This window comes from Salvelinus sp. IW2-2015, linkage group LG14 (genome assembly GCF_002910315.2).
Source record: "Salvelinus sp. IW2-2015 linkage group LG14, ASM291031v2, whole genome shotgun sequence".
NCBI lineage: Eukaryota > Metazoa > Chordata > Actinopteri > Salmoniformes > Salmonidae > Salvelinus > Salvelinus sp. IW2-2015.
In genome coordinates this window covers 37648199-37666620 of record NC_036854.1, presented here as the reverse complement: position 1 = coordinate 37666620, position 18422 = coordinate 37648199, and the positions used below count along the sequence as shown (strand labels likewise).

At 44.4% G+C, this 18422-nt stretch overlaps 1 protein-coding gene across 1 annotated transcript in view; it reads left to right on the top strand.

Annotated features, from left to right (window-relative positions):
* Positions 1-18422, top strand: part of arhgap29a (Rho GTPase activating protein 29a) — a 92230-nt gene that overhangs the window by 27336 nt on the left and 46472 nt on the right. The window contains exons 3-6 of the mRNA XM_070446813.1: positions 6546-6689; positions 13600-13696; positions 14060-14132; positions 14509-14569. Coding sequence (XP_070302914.1) covers positions 6546-6689; positions 13600-13696; positions 14060-14132; positions 14509-14569 — 375 coding nt within the window. The remainder of the gene's footprint in view (positions 1-6545; positions 6690-13599; positions 13697-14059; positions 14133-14508; positions 14570-18422) is intronic.

Sequence of the window (18422 nt, the reverse complement as noted above, 5' to 3'; positions counted from 1 at the left end):
TTTTCTGTGACAGTCACTCAAAAGTATAGGGATGACTCCATCTTGAAAAATGGAGATGATAAGTCATGCATTGATCAGTCCTCTAAAGCTCTCTTAAGTCCTACTGCCAGTAGACTATAACTGATTACGGTAATGCACTTCTTTCTTTGACAACCCTCCTACCTAAGCCCTCCTACATAAAGCCTCCTACCAAAGCCCTCCTACCAAAGCCCTCCTACCAAAGCCCTCCTACCAAAGCCCTCCTACCAAAGCTCTACAGCCTCCTACAAATCTACGCCCTCTCACAACTCTACCTAAGCTTCCTACCAAATAGCCCTCCTAACCAAAGCCCTCTACCCAAAGCCATCTCCTCACCAAAGCCTCCTACCAAAAGCCTCCTACCATAAAGCTCCCAACTCTACCAAAGCCTCTACAAAAGCCTCCTACATACAGCCCTCCACTAAAGCCCTCCTACACACAAGCCCTCCTACATAAAGCCCTCCTAAAACCGCCACAAAGCCCCTCTACATTAAAGCCCTCTACAAGCCCTCCTACCAAGAGCCTCCTACATCTAAGCCTCCTACAAAAGCCTCTAAAAGCCCTCCTACCACGCCTCCTACATAAAGCCTTCCTACACAAAGCCTCTACAAAGCCTCCTACCAAAGCCCTCCTAACAAGCCCTCCTACATAAAGCCTCCTTACCAAAGCCTTCTCCAGCCTCCTACAAGCCCTCTAAAAAGCCCTCCTCCAAGCCCTCCTACATAAAAGACCCTCCATACATAAGCCCTCCTACCAAGGCCTCCTACATAAAGCCCTCCTTCCAACAGCCTCCTACTAAAGCCTCCTACATAAAGCCTCCTACCAAATGCCTTGCTTGATTATTTTGACAGGGGGAAGTAAGTCACAAGAATTCGCAGCTTTTGTAAGTTTGACTCAATGGGACACATTGACGATTGTCGTGTGATTTGACGTTTAGTCATGGCTAACACGGGGGTGTCAGACCCAGCACCGTATTTTAGCCCAGCTGTGGCTAATATCCCGAGCTATGTTTAGCCTATGAGCTCTTGGTGTTTAATCGGGCCCCTCTGAACCCAGTTTTGTGAGTGTTTAGTGATTTCAACACTTGCTTTGTACCGTGACGCCCCTTCTGTCTTCTCACTGTTTTGAAGCATAAATAATATGTTGCTCCATGATTCCTATGCATGACTGGAACATATTAAGCGTCACAGGAAAGGAAAATTTTGCCATGTCATTTTGGATGGATCCAACCATTAGAGGCCATTGACCAGTTGGTTGTTACAAGAAGGAGATCATGACATGATTGACATTCGTGCTAAGGCTTCATGAAAATTCTGTTTTTTTTTTGTTGTTAGATAGAAAATATTTCCTTCTGCCACTCCATGGATAAATAGTATTTTTTCGAAGCAATAAGGCACCAGACAGATATACCATTGGATAAGAGGGTGTGACATTTTACAATCATTCAAATTAGATATTTTTATTCTTTCAAAGACAAGGGTGTCCCTGGTCATGAGAAGTTACTATTTCAGTTGCGTCACTATTATATTGGGAATCTGTTATGTGGAGGCCTAGTGGATGGTAAGATCCATAACTAGGATCACTCAGCCTTTTGAGCGATATGAACCTCTGTTGGCGAAAAGAAATGCCTATTTTTGAACATGCCTATCATTAGATAGCTTGCCTATAGAGTCGGAGGGGCTTTGAATGTTTTCGTATTGAGGTGTCATCTCGATGGTTGAATGATCCAACAATGTTTTATTATGGATCCCCCTCACCCTTGCGCTCCACTTTCCTAACGAGACACAGCCAGGCTGGAATGCAGTGGTTTCCATGACGCTAATGAAGTAAAAATGTGGCGATGTGGTTCTGGCAAGCCCTCTCCTCTCGCTCCCTTGGCCTCTTCATTGGAATGGGAGACTGATCCCTATAGCTTCTATTCCCAACAGAGCGTTCCCGGGAATGTCTCTCTCTGTTCTCCCATAACCTGGCTAAGCTTGGATGTGGGTTTAAAGGGGCATGTTTGGGACAAAACCCAGGGGAGGGTACCACCACCGACCAAACAACCTCGCTTCCTCCCACCCGACCCTCCCTCCCCCCCTCCTTACCCCAGCACCCCTCCTCCTCCCCCTCTTTCCTCCTGTGAAAAGTGAAAAGCCTGGCGTTGTGATTTATTGTTCCAAAAAATGCTTCATGTGGCAGGCAGGCCCTCAAGCAGACAGGCCCCACTGTTTGCAAATGGCCTCTGAGACAAAAGGAAAGCTTTTCCCACTCAAACAGACTCTTCTCAGCAAACTGATGGTTTTCCTGCATTGTGAAAAAAATGCTCCTTTCCTGGCAGCTAGCATACTATTAAGTTGTTTTTCCTTTTACCAAATCTCATAATTGTTTTGCTCTAAAACTTTTGCACAGTAAGTAAAACAAAGCGACTCTTCCAGTTCCCAGTACTCTGAGTGGGGTTGTTTTCATGGTGAAACTGTCCCTCTCATCCATTGTGAAATAAGTCTCCCAGGCCTGTGGCTGCAACAGACAGGGGTCTACACTCGTTATGCTGGGGAGAAGTGTGGATAGCTGGAGGGCCCTGGTGGGAACAGGGTTCTGTCCCATTGTGCTCCTCTAACAGGGAGGCACAGGGTTAAACCACCAGCCTCTGTACATCATCCTGTGTCCTGCTGGGCCAGTGGACTAAACGTAATGTCCTTCTAGTAGCTCCATACAGGATGGCCTGGATGTAAAGACCAAGCAACAGCCATTACGAGGCGCCCGCCATCCTGCACCTGCAGAAGGAAGAGCCTCTGTCTCATGGGGCATTCAGGCTTTTTAATCTGCACCACCTCCAGACCTTGGAGGATTCTGTTACTCTGTGTCTATGTGAATGGGCCATAATGTACTGTATGTGTTGACAGACGGTTCAGGCCATTGTGTGGACATTGTCATTCAAAGTGTATTGTCTTTAAATAGGGGTTTAATCTAACCCCTAGCCAATAAAGACCTGGAGGTTTGTGGTGGCTGGAAACCCTGACCCACCCAATGATGTACAGTATATAAACCCCTGATTGCTGATGCTATTTWTTGGCAAATGAGAGGCTTTGAAGCCACTGATTAGCCATATTGGCACTTCCCCAGAAGAAGCAGTCCTTCTAAGGAATGTTAAATGTATTAMATTAAATGTATTTAAGTGTTGTGTTGTTGTAGTGGGGACAGTAACATWAAAAAAAWGTGACTTTAAGGAAAATGTATTTTTATTTATTTATTTATTTTTTAAATTATTTGTATGTTTAGCTCATATAATATAACTTAAAAGTATGCATTAAGGTGTGTGTAATATAATAAACGTGGCAAAATCAAAGACGTAGACATTAATAAATGCATTTATATAGCTTCCAAAATCTTTTTTTACAATGGTAGTTCAGTCAGTCATGTAGTATATATATACATCATTGGACACACCTGATCATTGTGTGCTGGCTGGGTTTTCAGTCTTTCCCAATCTAATGGGTGAGGACGCACTCACACACTAGCTTGGGAAAGACGGTACTGCAGGTCTGTGAAGCAAATGTCCTTCATGGCAAAATAACACAGACAGAAAGAGAGAGACATAGAGAGGAGCGGGAGACAAACAAGTGATAGAGTGGGAGAGAGAGACAGAGAGAGAGACAGAGAGAGAGGGAGAGAGAGAGAGAGAGAGGGAGAGAGAGAGAGAGAGAGAGAGAGAGAGAGACAGAGAGAGAGAGAGAGAGAGAGGAACAGACTGGTGAGCAGCTGCACTGTGCTGAATGTGCTCCTTCGAGGGGAACACCCCAGCAGAGTAGGAAGTTGGGATTTTATGAATCACTCAGCTACATTCTTTTTGCATGACATTTTTGTTTCATTATGATCTTGTCCCAACATACCCACATCAAACCAAATAGTCTTTATTAAACCTGTAGACATACAGAACAACATCTTAATCTCTATAGACAGAGATAAATTAGATCTGTTTAGGAAGTACCCCCACCTTACATCCACTCCCTAATGCAGTTACAGCCTGCTGGATAATGGGGCTCGGTGTTGTGCATTATGGGGGCCAGAGGCACACTGCGAGGCTCTTCCTCGCAGGAGCCAGGCTGAAACATTTATTTTATTTTATCTTTATTTAACAAGGCAAGCCAGTTAAGAACAAATTCTTATTTACAATGACGGTCTACCCCAGCCAAACCCTAATCCGGAAGACACTGGGCCAATTGTGTGCCGCCCTATGKTATTCCCAATCACGGCCGGTTGTGATACATCCTGGAATCGAACCAGGGTCTGTAGTGACACCTCTAGCACTAAGATGCAGTGTCTTAGGCCGCTGTGCCACTCGGGAGCCCAAAACATGGCAGAAGCCAGGCTGAAATCAGGCTGAAACATGGCAGGAGCCAGGCAATAAATGGCAGGAGCCAGGCTGAAACATGGCAGAACCAGGCTGAAGCATGGCAGAAGCCAGGCTGAAACATGGCAGGGCTGAAACATAGCAGGAGCCAGGCTGAAACATGGCAGAAGCCAGGCTGAAACAAAATGAAGAGAAAGCACCAGGTTCTCCAGACACAGGAAGTAGCTGTAGTTTGACATCCAAAGAAGATGGATGGAGGCGGTTGCCATGAAACTGGGTATGGTTACCATGGAGCTGGGGAAGACTCCAGACATCCTGTAGAGAGACTGTTGGCAGAGCAGAGATGCTGCTGGGAGTTTTACAGTATACAATCAGTTGGTTTTGTAGAATCTGTTGAATCTGTTACTGTTGATCCAATGAAGGGTTCTGTTCTCTCTCGTATTCGGTCTGATGTTTATTGACATCATCCAATAAAGAACATTGATCTAGGGTTGGTTCACTTGTTGTTTTGACTTAATGATGAGGTCACTTGTTGGGCTAGTGGATGTTGTTGACTTGTGACTGGTAGTCCTTATAAAGTCGTCACTTCATGCTGTTAGATGTAGCTAGTGGTTGTGACAGTAACTTGTTCCCTGTGGTTCTATTATGAAGCAGTTGCATGTTGACATTTACTGTTGGTCCATATGAAGCAGTCCGACAGTCACCTACTGGTCAGCTGGCTGTATTTCCTGGTTGGAGGACAGCTGGCATTGTCATGGCGATGGCAGCCACATCCACCCAGAAACATTAGTTCCACCGCCGGCCCTTTTTGTCCCGCTCCAAAAAAGAGGGGGAATGAATAAAAGAAAAAAGGGGAGACGGCTAAAGTCTCCCTGATCCCCTTTTCCATACGCGGGGTAATCCAGGGGCGACCGTCAGCACAAATGTGGCTTTGACAGGCCTGCGAGTGTGTGTGTGTTTTGACTCTGACCCTCTCTGTGGCTCTCAGTTTCACTGGGCTCTGGGAAAAACAGTCCTCGGTTGATACTGCGAGGCTTTGTCAGTGGTGGCACTGCCACACTCACTCGCCTGCGGTGGTGGATCAAAAATTCAAGGGAGTCGTAAAAGCATCTGGAGACTGTTAGATTAGTAATTTCTGTCCTCCCATTCAGCTGCTTTCTGATGAGCTCACCCTCTAACTATGTGGTGTATACATTAACAAGCTGGTTGAATACTAAAGTGCTCTTGATCTTACCATCTGTAGTGCCAGGCCGCACTGTAATTACTGAAGCATAAGTAATGGTCCGTTTTATTATGGATGTGTAAACACTACAGATAAATACTACACTAATTACAGGAAGACCACTACAGGTCATGTTTAGTTATGCATTAGTTATCAGGTAGTCACATTTACCGTCACACCTGAGTTCGCTAAGGCCTCTTTCTCTCAATGGTTAACACCTAGTATTAGATCCACATGTCTGACTAATGTGAATCAACACCTAGTTGGAATTGCTTGACTGGTGTCTCCTCTTTATATTGAAATATATAACTCAGAAATCCTTATCATACATTGTAAACACTTACTGTACACTGAGTGTACAAAACATTAAGAACACCTGCTTTCTCCATGACATAGACTGACCAGGTGAATCCAGGTGAAAGCTATGATCCCTTATTGAGGTCACCTGTTAAATCCACTTCAATCAGTGTATTTTTAAGCCTTGAGACAATTGATACATGGATAGTGTATGTGTACTGTTCACAGGGTGAATGGGCAAGACCAAAGATTCAAGTGCCTTTGAACGGGATATGGTAGTAGGTGCCAGGCACACCAATTTGTGTCAGGAAAGGCAACGCTGCTGGGTTTTTCATGCTCAACAGATGCCCATGTGCATCAARAATGGTCGAACACCCAAAGGACATCCAGCCAACTTGACACAACTGTGGGAAGCATTGGAGTCAACATGGGCCAGCGTCCCTGTGCAACGCTTTCGACACCTTGTAGAGTCCATGCCCCGACGAATTGAGTCTGTTCTGAGTGGGACTCACTTACATCTTAAAGAGATGGTTCTCTTTACAGTTGTGTCTTTGTGTCTTTCCCTCCAGATAAAATGTGCCTTATACAGTATATGAATTTGAACAAACACTGTAGCCATTGTGTTACTGAGATGGTTCCCTAACAATCTTGTCTTTGTGTCTGTTTGTCCTCCAGAGCACCAGGACTGTCTTCACCAGGTAGTCCATGAGCGTCTGGGGGAGCTGCTGCGCGTGTTGAAGGCCGTCATCAGCAAACACCAGACCCTCAACTCTGTGGACATCCTCAGTGCTGCAGGCACCGTCATCGCACAGGTCAAAGGTGAGCAGCACTCCCTAGAGCATAGAGACATGTCTCAAACACACCCTGACTCTCTGTCTCCTTCTCTCCCTGYCTCCCTGYCTCCCTGYCTCCCTGCCACCCTGTCTCCCTGACTCCTTGTCTTCCTGCCTCCCTGTCTCCCTGCCTCCGTGTCTCACTGACTCCTTGTCTTCCTGTCTCCCTGCCTCCTTGTCTTCCTGACTCCTTGCCTCCCTGTCTCCCAACCTAATGGCTCACAGTCCTTGCCTCCCTACCGTACCTCCCCCAGGCCTCATTTGGCTGGATTAGGTCTGGAAGAAGGTTTGTGCTTAAGCATTACAGGGCCAGCATGTTTGTCTGTTTAGCAAAATTAGAAGATGTATTTGCAGCAAGCTTTTGAGGATGAATTCACTCTAAATATCAGAACTTCGCTCAAATAACACACACAGCATGTATTCAAACCCCTGACTGAAAAATACAGAACATGTATTATTTGAATGTTTAAATCTGAATTCCTATTAAATCCAGTGGTAGGAGGGAGAGGAGTGTGTTTGACTCAAAGACTGAAGTCTTTGTGCTTTGTGTTGCTGTCCTGAGGGAATAGGGCTCAGGAATCCCATTTATCTTCTCTCCTCGAGATTATGATCAGCCATGGAGGGCAATTCTTCACTTGGCCCCCGCACAAGAATCTCTGAGTAGAGTATACCTCTGCTCAATTGGAATGGCCCTGGTTTGACAGCATACTTTTGGCAATGCTCTATGTTAACGAAGTATGGTGACACACTGACCTGGAACAAAAGCTGGGGAGGTGTTTGTGTGTGTGTGTGGTAGTGATGTAAATACCTATCCTTCCTTCCGCTCTAAATGCATTCTACCAAATGCATAAAAAGTGATTGAACCAAAGTCGATTCCAAGTATTGGCTTACACTACGGTATGCAGCCTGGGTGCATTTCAAGCAGAACTGAAGGAAGCTATTGTATAGYGGCTTGGACAGAGACAGAGACAGAGTGAGTGTTAGTGCTGGCTGCTGTCGATCTGCATGTTCTACTGTGACAGTTGGAAAGACTTCACATAGAGTCCTGTGGCTAGCTAGCCAATAGTCATGTGATGCTGCTAATGGCTAATCTGGTTTCAAGGCTGTGGGGCTTTCTCTTGGGAGCAGTTTAATATTAACAGTGCTTTGTGTATATAGGAACAGAACAGCAGTATCACTGCTGAATCAAAATGCCATGTGCTTAAGGTACAAGCCCCAGTACACTCCCAATAAACGAACATGTTGTCCCTTCATTCTTAATTCCATACCTCATCCTAATAACCTTTCTCACCACTAGAGGGCCAGAATATGTGTCCTCTGTACTAGACCCTCACACAATGAGGCTCAACAGGCTATACACATACTCATTGGCATCCTTCCTTATTTGGCCACATTAGTCACTTCACACACACCTGGTCCCCATGTAATGTGAGACCGAAGTAATCAATTCAGGTAGATTCAAATAAGAGAAAGTGGAATATCCAGGCGTGCGGCTGTGCTGAGACCCTGTGCCTAGGGGGAGATAACAGGGGTCTGTATTCTCTCTCTGTGTGTGTGGTGTGTGGTGTGTGTGTGTGTGTGTGTGTGTGTGTGTGTGTTGGTGTGTGTGTGTGTGTGTGTGTGTGTGTGTGTGGGTGTGGGGTGTGAGTGGGTGAGTGGTGTGTGCGTAGGTGGTGTGTGCATGTTTGTGTGTAGTGTCTCTGCTCGCCATACTGGCTCAGTGGATCAGGAACAGGCCCCATTCGCTCATGCCTGGTCTAATTCATGCTCTCATAGTGGGGCTATGACTTTCACAGCACTGGTCTCTGTCCAGCGAGAGGAGACAAACACCAGGAGGAAAGAGAGAGGGAGAGAAAAGGGTATCTATCTATCTCAAGATAAGCAAGATATTAAGCCAATTAGCTAAGCCAAGGTATCTGAGAAGGACACCAAAATGATATGTGATGAACACCATGACTTGACACCTGTCACATGAAACCTGTCATTTYCTGAATGAAGAGATGTGGTTGTTTCCCCTCCCTACATTGGTACAGTATATGGTTGCAAAGTTCCAGTAACTTTCCCAAAATGTTGGATCCCAGAATCAAGAATCCCAGAATGMCTCGCCTGGTTCACCTACTTCTCAGACAGAGTTCAGTGTGTCAAATCGGAAGGCCTGTTGTCCGGACCTCTGGCAGTCTCTATGGGGGTGCCACAGGGTTCAATTCTCAGGCCGACTCTTTTCTCTGTATAAATCAATGATGTCGCTTTTGCTGCTGGTGATTCTCTGATCCACCTCTAYGCAGACGACACCATTCTGTATACCACTGGCCCTTCTTTAGACACTGTGTTAACTAACCTCGAGACGAGGTATAATGCCATACAACTCTCCTTCCGTGCCCCCCAACTGCTATTAAATGCAAGTAAAACTAAATGCATGCTCTTCAACCGATCACTACCAGAACCTGCCCGCTCGTCCAGCGTCTCTACTCTGGACGGTTCTGACTTAGCATATGTGGACATCTACAAATACCTAGGTGTCTGGTTAGACTGTAAACTCTCCTTCCAGACTCACATTAAGCATCTCCAATCCAAAATTAAATCCAGAATCGGCTTCCTATTTCGCAACAAAGCATCCTTCACTCATACCCCCCAAACATAAAACTGACTATCCTACCGATCCTTGACTTCGGCGATGTCATTTACAAAATAGCCTCCAACACTCTACTCAGCAAACTGGATGCAGTCTATCACAGTGCCATCCGTTTTGTCACCAAAGCCCCATATACTACCCACCACTGCGACCTGTACACCTCTCGTTGGCTGGCCCTCGCTTCATATGTCGCCAAACCCACTGGTCTCAGGTCATCTAAAGCTTTGCTAGGTAAAGCCCCTTATCTCAGCTCGCTGGTCAACCATAGCAGCACCACCTGTAGCACCGCTCCAGCAGGTATTATTCTCTGTCACCCCAAACCAATTCTACTTTGGGCCTTCCTTCCAGTTCTCTGGTGCAATGACTGGAACACTACAAAAATCCGAACTGGAGACATATCTCCCTCACTAGCTTTAAGACCAGCTGTCAGAGCAGCTCAAGATACTGCACCTGTACATACCCATCTGACAATAAGCCCAAACAACTACCTCTTTACCCTACTGTATTATTTTATTTTTTATTTTGCTCCTTTGCACCCAATTATTTCTGTCTCTACTTGCACTTCTTCCACTGCAAACCAACATTCAGTGTTTTTTAGTTTTATTTTATTTGCTGTGTATGTACTCACTTCGCCCTTCCATGGCCTTTTATATTTTATTTTATTTATACATATATTTGTTTGCCTTCACCTCCCTTATTTGCAGCCTCACTTGCTCACATTGTTATAGACTTATTTTTTTCACTGTATTTATTGAACTATATTTTGTTTTACTCCATGTAGTAACTTGTGTTGTTGTATGTGTCGAACTGCTTGCTTAATCTGGCCAGGTCGCAAATTGTTAATGAGGAAGCGTCGTTCTTCAATTGCCTACCTGGTTCAAATAAGGTTAAAAAAAAAATTAAAAAAATAAAAAATAAAGGTTAAATAAAAAATATATATTAAAAAAAGAGGGAACAAACAGAAAATCTGGAACCCTCCAACCAGGATTTCTGGAAAACTGGGTCATTTGGGGATGTTGCTGGAATTGTTCAGCCATAGTCCAGTCACATTATGTATGTGGGTCATTGAGGCATTAACATTACCATGATGGCCCGATGGCCCCCAATGACCTAATGGCACTGTGGCCTGATGGCCCCCAATGGCCTCATGGCCCCCAATGGCCCCTATGGCCTGATGGCCCCTATGGCCTTCCTCCTATGTCCTGGCTAAGTCATGTATGTTTGCTTCCATCAATATCTGTTTTGTCAGCAGGCTTCCCCTGCAGTAGGCTCAGAGGTGGAATTTATTAGTGTTCGTTCAGGAGTCATGTGCTTTCCCAGTGAAAACAATGCCGTTTTTGCCTGATGATGTAACATCCACGTTTGGACTGTGGTTGGCCGGAGCGAGTGCTGGCATTGTGTTCTAGTGAGCTTCAGGATGTCCTGTGTTGCGGGGAGGGGAGGAGGGGAGGAGGGGGTAGGAGAGGACGTAAAGGCCAGAGAGACGCAGCGATAGCGTCCTAGGCAGAGGTAGCTAGCTAGCTGCGTTCACAGACAGACTCTCACTGGACCCAAACTACCTTGAACCACTAACTCTGCTGTCCCGTCTGAAAGGGTTCTACCTCTCATAAGAGCTTCTGGAACTTATGGAATTGGCTTGAACCCTGTACTGGAGACATTTTGCCCCCATTCCCTGGAAAGAAATGCCTTATTAGGTGACACAAATGGAGATAAAGGAAGAGACTTGTGTGCCATTTCCCCTGTGGCAGTTGGAGAACGCTTTAGTGCATTAAGAGGGCTGTAGATCAGCTTGACCACTAGAGGCAGGTCCCCCTTTGGAACCACGGAACCCACAAAGGACCTACTGAGTAAGGAGTGGCTCTACGGTCAAGGAGTGGTTGTACCATACAGCCAGGAAGACCAACAGAGAAGAGAGAAGAGAGAGAAGTCCTTGAGAGCAGCTTGGGTAGAAAGAGTTTGGTGCTATAACAACCACCCGACTGCGGACCACATCATACACACAGACTGAATGCTAAAAAGGGTTCAGCCTCTGGAGGGCAAGCCTGGTCGTGGGTAAGTGGTGGCTGGCATGTGTGTGTGTTTTACGGTAGAGTTCCTCTTGTTCTATAGAGACAGGAAGCCTGCACTGTAAGAGCATAGAGAGCTGCTGGTCTCTCTCTCTCTCTCTCTCTTTGAGTCTCCTAGTTCCTTTGTCGCTTGCTTACCTATTTCCTGTATGACGAAGAGGATTCTAGAATGGAAACGGTTTGTGGTTATTGTGCTGCTAAGTGTTGTTTGAACTGTTTGGAACTAAGTCTCCATGGGGCTCAACTAACTAGAAAACCTTCAACCTGGACTACCGATCGTTTACTTAGAGCATTCTAATATATCTCATGTAAAAGAAGACATCTCGAAGAACTTTCTGGTAAGAAGAAGAAAAAGTGCTTTCTGCAATCCTCTTCCCTTGAACCATTCTCTTGATCTCCTGTTCCCCTCCTGATCTCCAGACATCTCTATTGTTAGGCGGAGAGAACATCGACACTAGGGGAATGGCCTCAGGGAATGGCGTCACTGGTTTTGCGACCCAAATGGAACCCTATTCTCCTATAGTGCACTACTTTTTACCAGGGTCCACAGGGATCTACCATACCGCTCTGGTCCAAAGTAGTGCAATATATAGTGAATAGGGTGCCATTTCAGATGCGGCTTGGGCTGCTGGTGCTGCCTGTTGAGCTCCTATTCTGGTTTATTTTCTCTCCTCCCGAGTGAGACAGGAAGTTTATTGTGGAGACTGATTATAGACCTATTTACATTGGTGTTTTTCCCTTCTCTTTTTCAGTCATCACTTTGTTTAGACTTAAGGCAGGAAACGGTGTGTCTTTCCAGATTACAATTCAAATCAGTACTGTTTCGGTCAAAACTCTGCTTTTTCTGTCAAATCTCTACTGTTTCAGTCAAATCTCTACTGTTTCAGTCAAATCTCTACGGTTTCAGTCAAATCTCTGCTGGTTTCGTCAACTGCGTCAGCAAAATATTCTACTGTTTCTCAGTCAAATCTCAAATCTCTGCTGTTTCAGTCAATATCTACTGTTTCAGTCAAATCTCAAATCTCTACTGTTTCAGTCAAATATCTACTGTTTCAGTCAAATCTCTCTACTGTTTCAGTCAAATGCTCTAGCTGTTTCAGTCAAATCTCTACGTGTTCAGTCAAATCTCTACTGTTCAGTCCAAATCTCTACTGTTTCAGTCAAATTCTTACTGTTTCAGTCAAATCAATCTCTGCTCTTTCAGTCAAATAATCTACTGTTTCAGTCAAATCCAATCTCTACTGTTCAGTCAAATATCGCTGTTTCAGTCAAATCTCTGCTGTTTCAGTCAAATATCTACTGTTTCAGTGTTCAAATCTCTGCTGTTTCAGTCAAATCTCTACTGGTTTCAGTCAAATATATACTGTTTCAGTCAAATCTCAAATCTCTACTGTTTCAGTCAAATATCTACTGTTTCAGTCAAATCTCAAATCTCTGCTGGTTCATCAAATATCTAAACTGTTTCAGTCAAATCTCTGCTGTTTCAGTTAAATCTCTTGCTTTTGTGTTCAAATCTCAATGTCTTCTGCTGTTTCAGTCAAAATCCTCTGCTGTTTCAGTTTCAAAATATTCTCCTGTTTCAGTCAAATCTTCAAATCTCTACTGTTTCAGTCAAATATCTACTGTTTCAGTCAAATCTCAAATCTCTACTGTTTCAGTCAAATCTCTGCTGTTTCAGTCAATTCTCTGCTGTTTGTGTCAAATCTCAATTCTCTGCTGTTTCAGTCAAATCTCTGCTGTTTCAGTCAAATCTTTACTGTTTCAGTCAAATCTCTACTGTTTCAGTCAAATCTCTGCTGTTTCAGTCAAATATCTGCTGTTTCAGTCAAATCTAAAATCTCTACTGTTTCAGGCAAATCTCTGCTGTTTYAGTCAAATCTCTGCTGTTTGAGTCAAATTTCTACTTTTTCAGTCAAATCTCTACTGTTTTAGTCTTTTCAGGCCTAACTATTCTGCTGAAGTGTTTTGGGGATATATGGCGATAGAGACGGACTATTTCACAACACTCATCACTACCTCATGTTATGTAGGCTCTCAACCTGTATAGCAACATATTCGGATAATGATTAGTCTCATGTTCATGTAGGTTATATGTTTTGACATTACAGTGCATCTTGTCTTCAGTTCTGAATAGGTATAGGTTGTCCCAGTTATTTCTTTTCACAGTTTAGCCTAACTTGCTTCATCTGTTTTGACAGGTGTTAACTTCAAGGATGTGAACGAGGAGAACAAGCAGAAGCTTTTCGGAGAGATATACACTTCCATCGACACATTGGCATTCACCTTTGGCAATGTGTAAGTACAACGTTGTAATAGTGATTGCAATAACTAGCTCTGTTTTTCTGACTCTTTATGGTGACACAAACAAACTATATTTAAATAGGTGCAGGGTATCCTTGTCTTACAACTCTAGATAATATAATATTCTCAATCTTCAGTCTGTGTTTCCTTGCGTAATGGCTGCTTGTGTTGTTGACTCTTAAAGTGTTGCCAACACTTCAGGGGAAGTTGCCCACACAACCACCGATCTAGGATGAGATTTGCCCTACCCCAATCCATACACTTACCATTTGTTCTAAACACAACACATCTGACCCCAGACCAGTGCCTAGGGGTTATTTCCATGCCTTTCATTGTTGTTGTGTGTTCCTCTTTCAGAGTGTCTGACTTCCTTATGGGAGATGTAGAGAATGGATCAGCGTTGGGGCTGCCCCTGACTCGGAGAAGCAGGGTAAGACAAACACACATAGATACATACACAACTGTCTGTCTGGACATTATGTATGTATTTACAGTAATGTGATTGACTGTCTAAAGATACCCAGGATGGAGAGGTCAAAGGGTGTGGTGCTCTCAGGAAACAACAACATAACACTGTATGATGGGGCTGGGAGATTGTTTCCTGTTTGAAGTGGAGGGTACTCCTGAAATATCTTCTAGTGATTAATTACAGCATGACAGGGTGTTGATGAAGTTTTTAGCTTTTAACTATAACACAAAGGAGAAATTAAAATGCTCACTAGCCATGGTCATTCTGTCATGTCATGTACCATCCAGTTCCTTACTCATCACTGTGGAACTGTTCTGTCTATCTGTCTCATTCCCAGTCGTTTGAGAACCTTTCCGTGGAATCTGTAGTATCCGGTCCAGAGAAAGATGATCCATCAGGTAACATGCACTACAACCACCATGACACCTTACTACTCCATCCACTTAACAACTGATAGCAGTTCACAATTTACAATGTACTCTATCACAGCTTGGCTTGGCTCTCCCTTATAAAAACATTACATATTGACATAAACCAGCCCTGTCTTTGTGGATTTTTTAATGAAAAATAATAATAATAAATTACATTTTTATAGCGCTTTTCATAGAATCTCAAAGCACTTCAAGAGCAAGAAAACAAACTTTTCACTTCAAAACAAGGGCATTTCTAAGTGACTCCAAACTTTTGAACGGTAGTGTATATACAGTGCTTCGGAAAGTACTCAGACCCCAGGACTTTTTCGACATTTTGTTAGGATCTAGCCTCGTTCTAAAATGGATTAAATAAAACAATTTCCTCAGCAATCTACACACAATACCCATAATGACAAAGTGAAAACAGTTTTTTATTTGCAAATGTATTACCTTATTTACATAAGTATTCAGACCCTTTGCTATGAGACTCGAAATTGAGCTCAGGTGCATCCTGTTTCCATTTATCATCCTTGAGATGTTTCTACAAACTTGATTGGACATGATTTGGAAAGGCACATGCCTGTCTATATAAGGTCGACAATTAACAGTGCAAAAACCAAGCATTGACGTCGAAGGAATTGTCCGTAGAGCTCCGGACTACATTGTGTCAAGGCACAGATCTGGGGAAGGGTACAAAACATTTCTGCAGCATTGAAGGTCCCAAGAATAGAATGGCCTCACTCATTCTTAAATGGAAGAAGATTGGAACCACCAAGACGGGCCTTGGTCAGGGATGTGACCAAGAACCTAATGATCACTTCAACAGTGCTCTAGAGTTCCTCTGTGGAGATGGGAGAACTTCCAGAAGGACAACCATCTCTGCAGCACTCCAACAATCAGGCCTTTATGGTAGAATGGAAGATGGAAGCCACTCCTCAGTAAAAGGCACATGATAGCCCGCTTGGAGTTTGCAAAATGCACCTAAAGACTCTCAGACCATGAGAAACAAGATCCTCTGGTCTGATGAAACCAAGATTGAACTCTTTGCCTGAAGGCCAAGCGTCACGTCTGAGGAAACCTGGCACCATCCCTACGGTGAAGCATGGTGGTGGCAGCATCATGCTGAGGGATGTTTTTCAGCGGCAGGGATTGGGAGACTAGTCAGGATTGAGGAAAATATGAATGAAGCAAAGTACAGAGTGATCCTTGATGAAAACCTGCTCTAGAGTGCTCAGGACCTCAGACTGGGGCGAAGGTTCACCTTCCAACGGGACAACGACCCTAAGCACACAGCCAAGACAACGCAGGCGTGGCTGCGGGACAAGTCTCTGAATGTCCTTGAGTGGCCCAGCCAGAGCCCAGCTTGAACACGATTGAACATCTCTGGAGAGACCTGAAAATAGCTGTGCAGCAACGCTCCCCATCCAACTTCGACAGAGCTTGAGAGGATCTACAGAGAAGAATGGGAGAAATTCTACAGATATAGGTTGTCCAAGCTTGTAGCGTCATACCAAGAAGACTCAAGGCAGTATTCACTACCAAAGGTGCTTCAACAAGTACTGAGTAAAGGTGCTGAATACTTATGTAATGTTTACGGACATATTCAATCATTCCTTATCCCAGTCTACTGTTCCCACATGCTTCAAGAGGGTACCATTGTTCCTGTTCCAAGAAAGCTAAGGTAATTGAGCTAAACGACTACCGCCCCGTAGCACTCACTTCCGTCATCATGAAGTGCTTTGAGAGAATAGTCAAGGACCATATCACCTCCACCCTACCTGACACCCTAGACCCACTCCAATTTGCTTACCGCACAATAGGTCCACAGACGACGCAATCGCAACCATACTGCACACTGCCTAACCCATCTGGACAAGAGGAATACCTATGTGAGAATGCTGTTCATCGACTACACTCAGCATTTAACACCATAGTACCCTCAAAACTCGTCATCAAGCTCGAGACCCTGGGTCTCGACCCACCCTGTGCAACTGGGTACTGGACTTCCTGACGGGCCGCCCCAGGTGGTGAGGGTAGGTAAAACATCTCTACCCCGCTGATCCTCAACACTGGGGCCCACAAGGGTGCGTTCTGAGCCCTCTCCCATCACGGACAACTGAATTGGTCCACCCACACAGACAGCGTGGTGAAGAAGGCGCAGCAGCGCCTCTTCAACCTCAGGAGGCTGAAGAAATTCGGCTTGTCACCAAGCACTCACAAACTTTTACAGATGCACAATCGAGAGCATCCTGTCGGGCTGTATCACCGCCTGGTACAGCAACTGCTCCGCCCACAACCGTAAGGCTCTCCAGAGGGTAGTGAGTTCTGCACAACGCATCACCGGGGGCAAACTACCTGCCTCCATGACAGCTACAGCACCCGATGTCACAGGAAGGTCAAAAAGATCATCAAGGACAACAACCACCCGAGCCACTGCCTGTTCACCCCGCTATCATCCAGAAGGCGAGGTCAGTACAGGTGCATCAAAGCAGGGACCGAGACTGAAAAACACTTCTATCTCAAGACCATCAGACTGTTAAACAGCCACCACTAACATTGAGTGGTGCTGCCAACATACTGACTCAACTCCAGCCACTTTAATAATGTAAAAATGTATGTAAAAATGTATCACTAGCCACTTTAAACAATGCAACTTCATATAATGTTTACATACCCTACATTACTCATCTCATAGGTATATACTGTACTCTATACCATCTACTGCATCTTGCCTATGCTGTTCTGTACACATCACTCATTCATATATTATTATGTCATATTCTTTATCCCTTTACACTTGTGTGTTAATAAGGTAGTTGTTGTGGAATTGTTAGGTTAATTACTCGTTGGTTATTACTGCATTGTCGGAACTAGAAGCACAAGCATTTCGCTACACTCGCATTAACATCTGCTAACCATGTGTATGTGACAAATAAAATTTGATTTGATTTGAAATGTGATATTTCCAGTTGTTTTTTATTTATTTATAAATTAGCAAGATTCTAAGAACTTGTTTTTGCTTTGTCATTATAGGGTATTGGTGTGTAGATTGATGAGGGGAAATGTAATACATTTTTGAATATCTGTAACGAAACAAAATGTGGAAAATGTGAAGGGGTCTGAATACTTCCGAAGGCACTGTATTAGAGTGAGAATATAAATATGTGGTGTGTACAGACAATTAATTAGGAAATAAAATGGTATGTACAGTAGTAGGTATATTACGATGAGCTATTCCAAGTGGTTCCGTGTTTCTAGCCACCATCTTTGTTACAGAGGGAATGTTGGTTTGTTGAGTACACAGAGTGACGTAACACAGATTGACAGATAAGCTGTATTAAGATGATAGTGGGAGAGGGCACTTTCGCTCAACGACTCTTGTTTAAAAAATGCATCTGGGCACAGTACCATCTTTTTTTGTTTCACTGGCTGCCCAATTCCAGCTGTTTTGAGAACATCATTTGAGGAATCGCCTGAAGCGTGAGAGGAACGGGAGACAGAGGAATAACAGCAGTGCTGAGAAAGAGGGCTCTTTAATGAGGACGACTGGCTACTATTCTGAACTTTGCGTGGTGAGCTTGCTGGTGCCCACAGCTGCTGAGGAATCCCAAGTGGGTTCTACACAGAGAGGAAGAGGAGAAGTCCAGTGGCTATAAAACCCAGGCTGGTTCCCAGACTTGCCCTCTACAAGATCATCAGCAGACTCCATCCCCATCACCAACCATCTTCTGACCAGCTCCTTCGCTCAAGCCTAAAACTGACCCTTTCATCTTCGGAGGATGCAGCTATAAAAGACTTGGCCTCTATTGGTTGACCTGTCCATGGTATATTGCTTCGT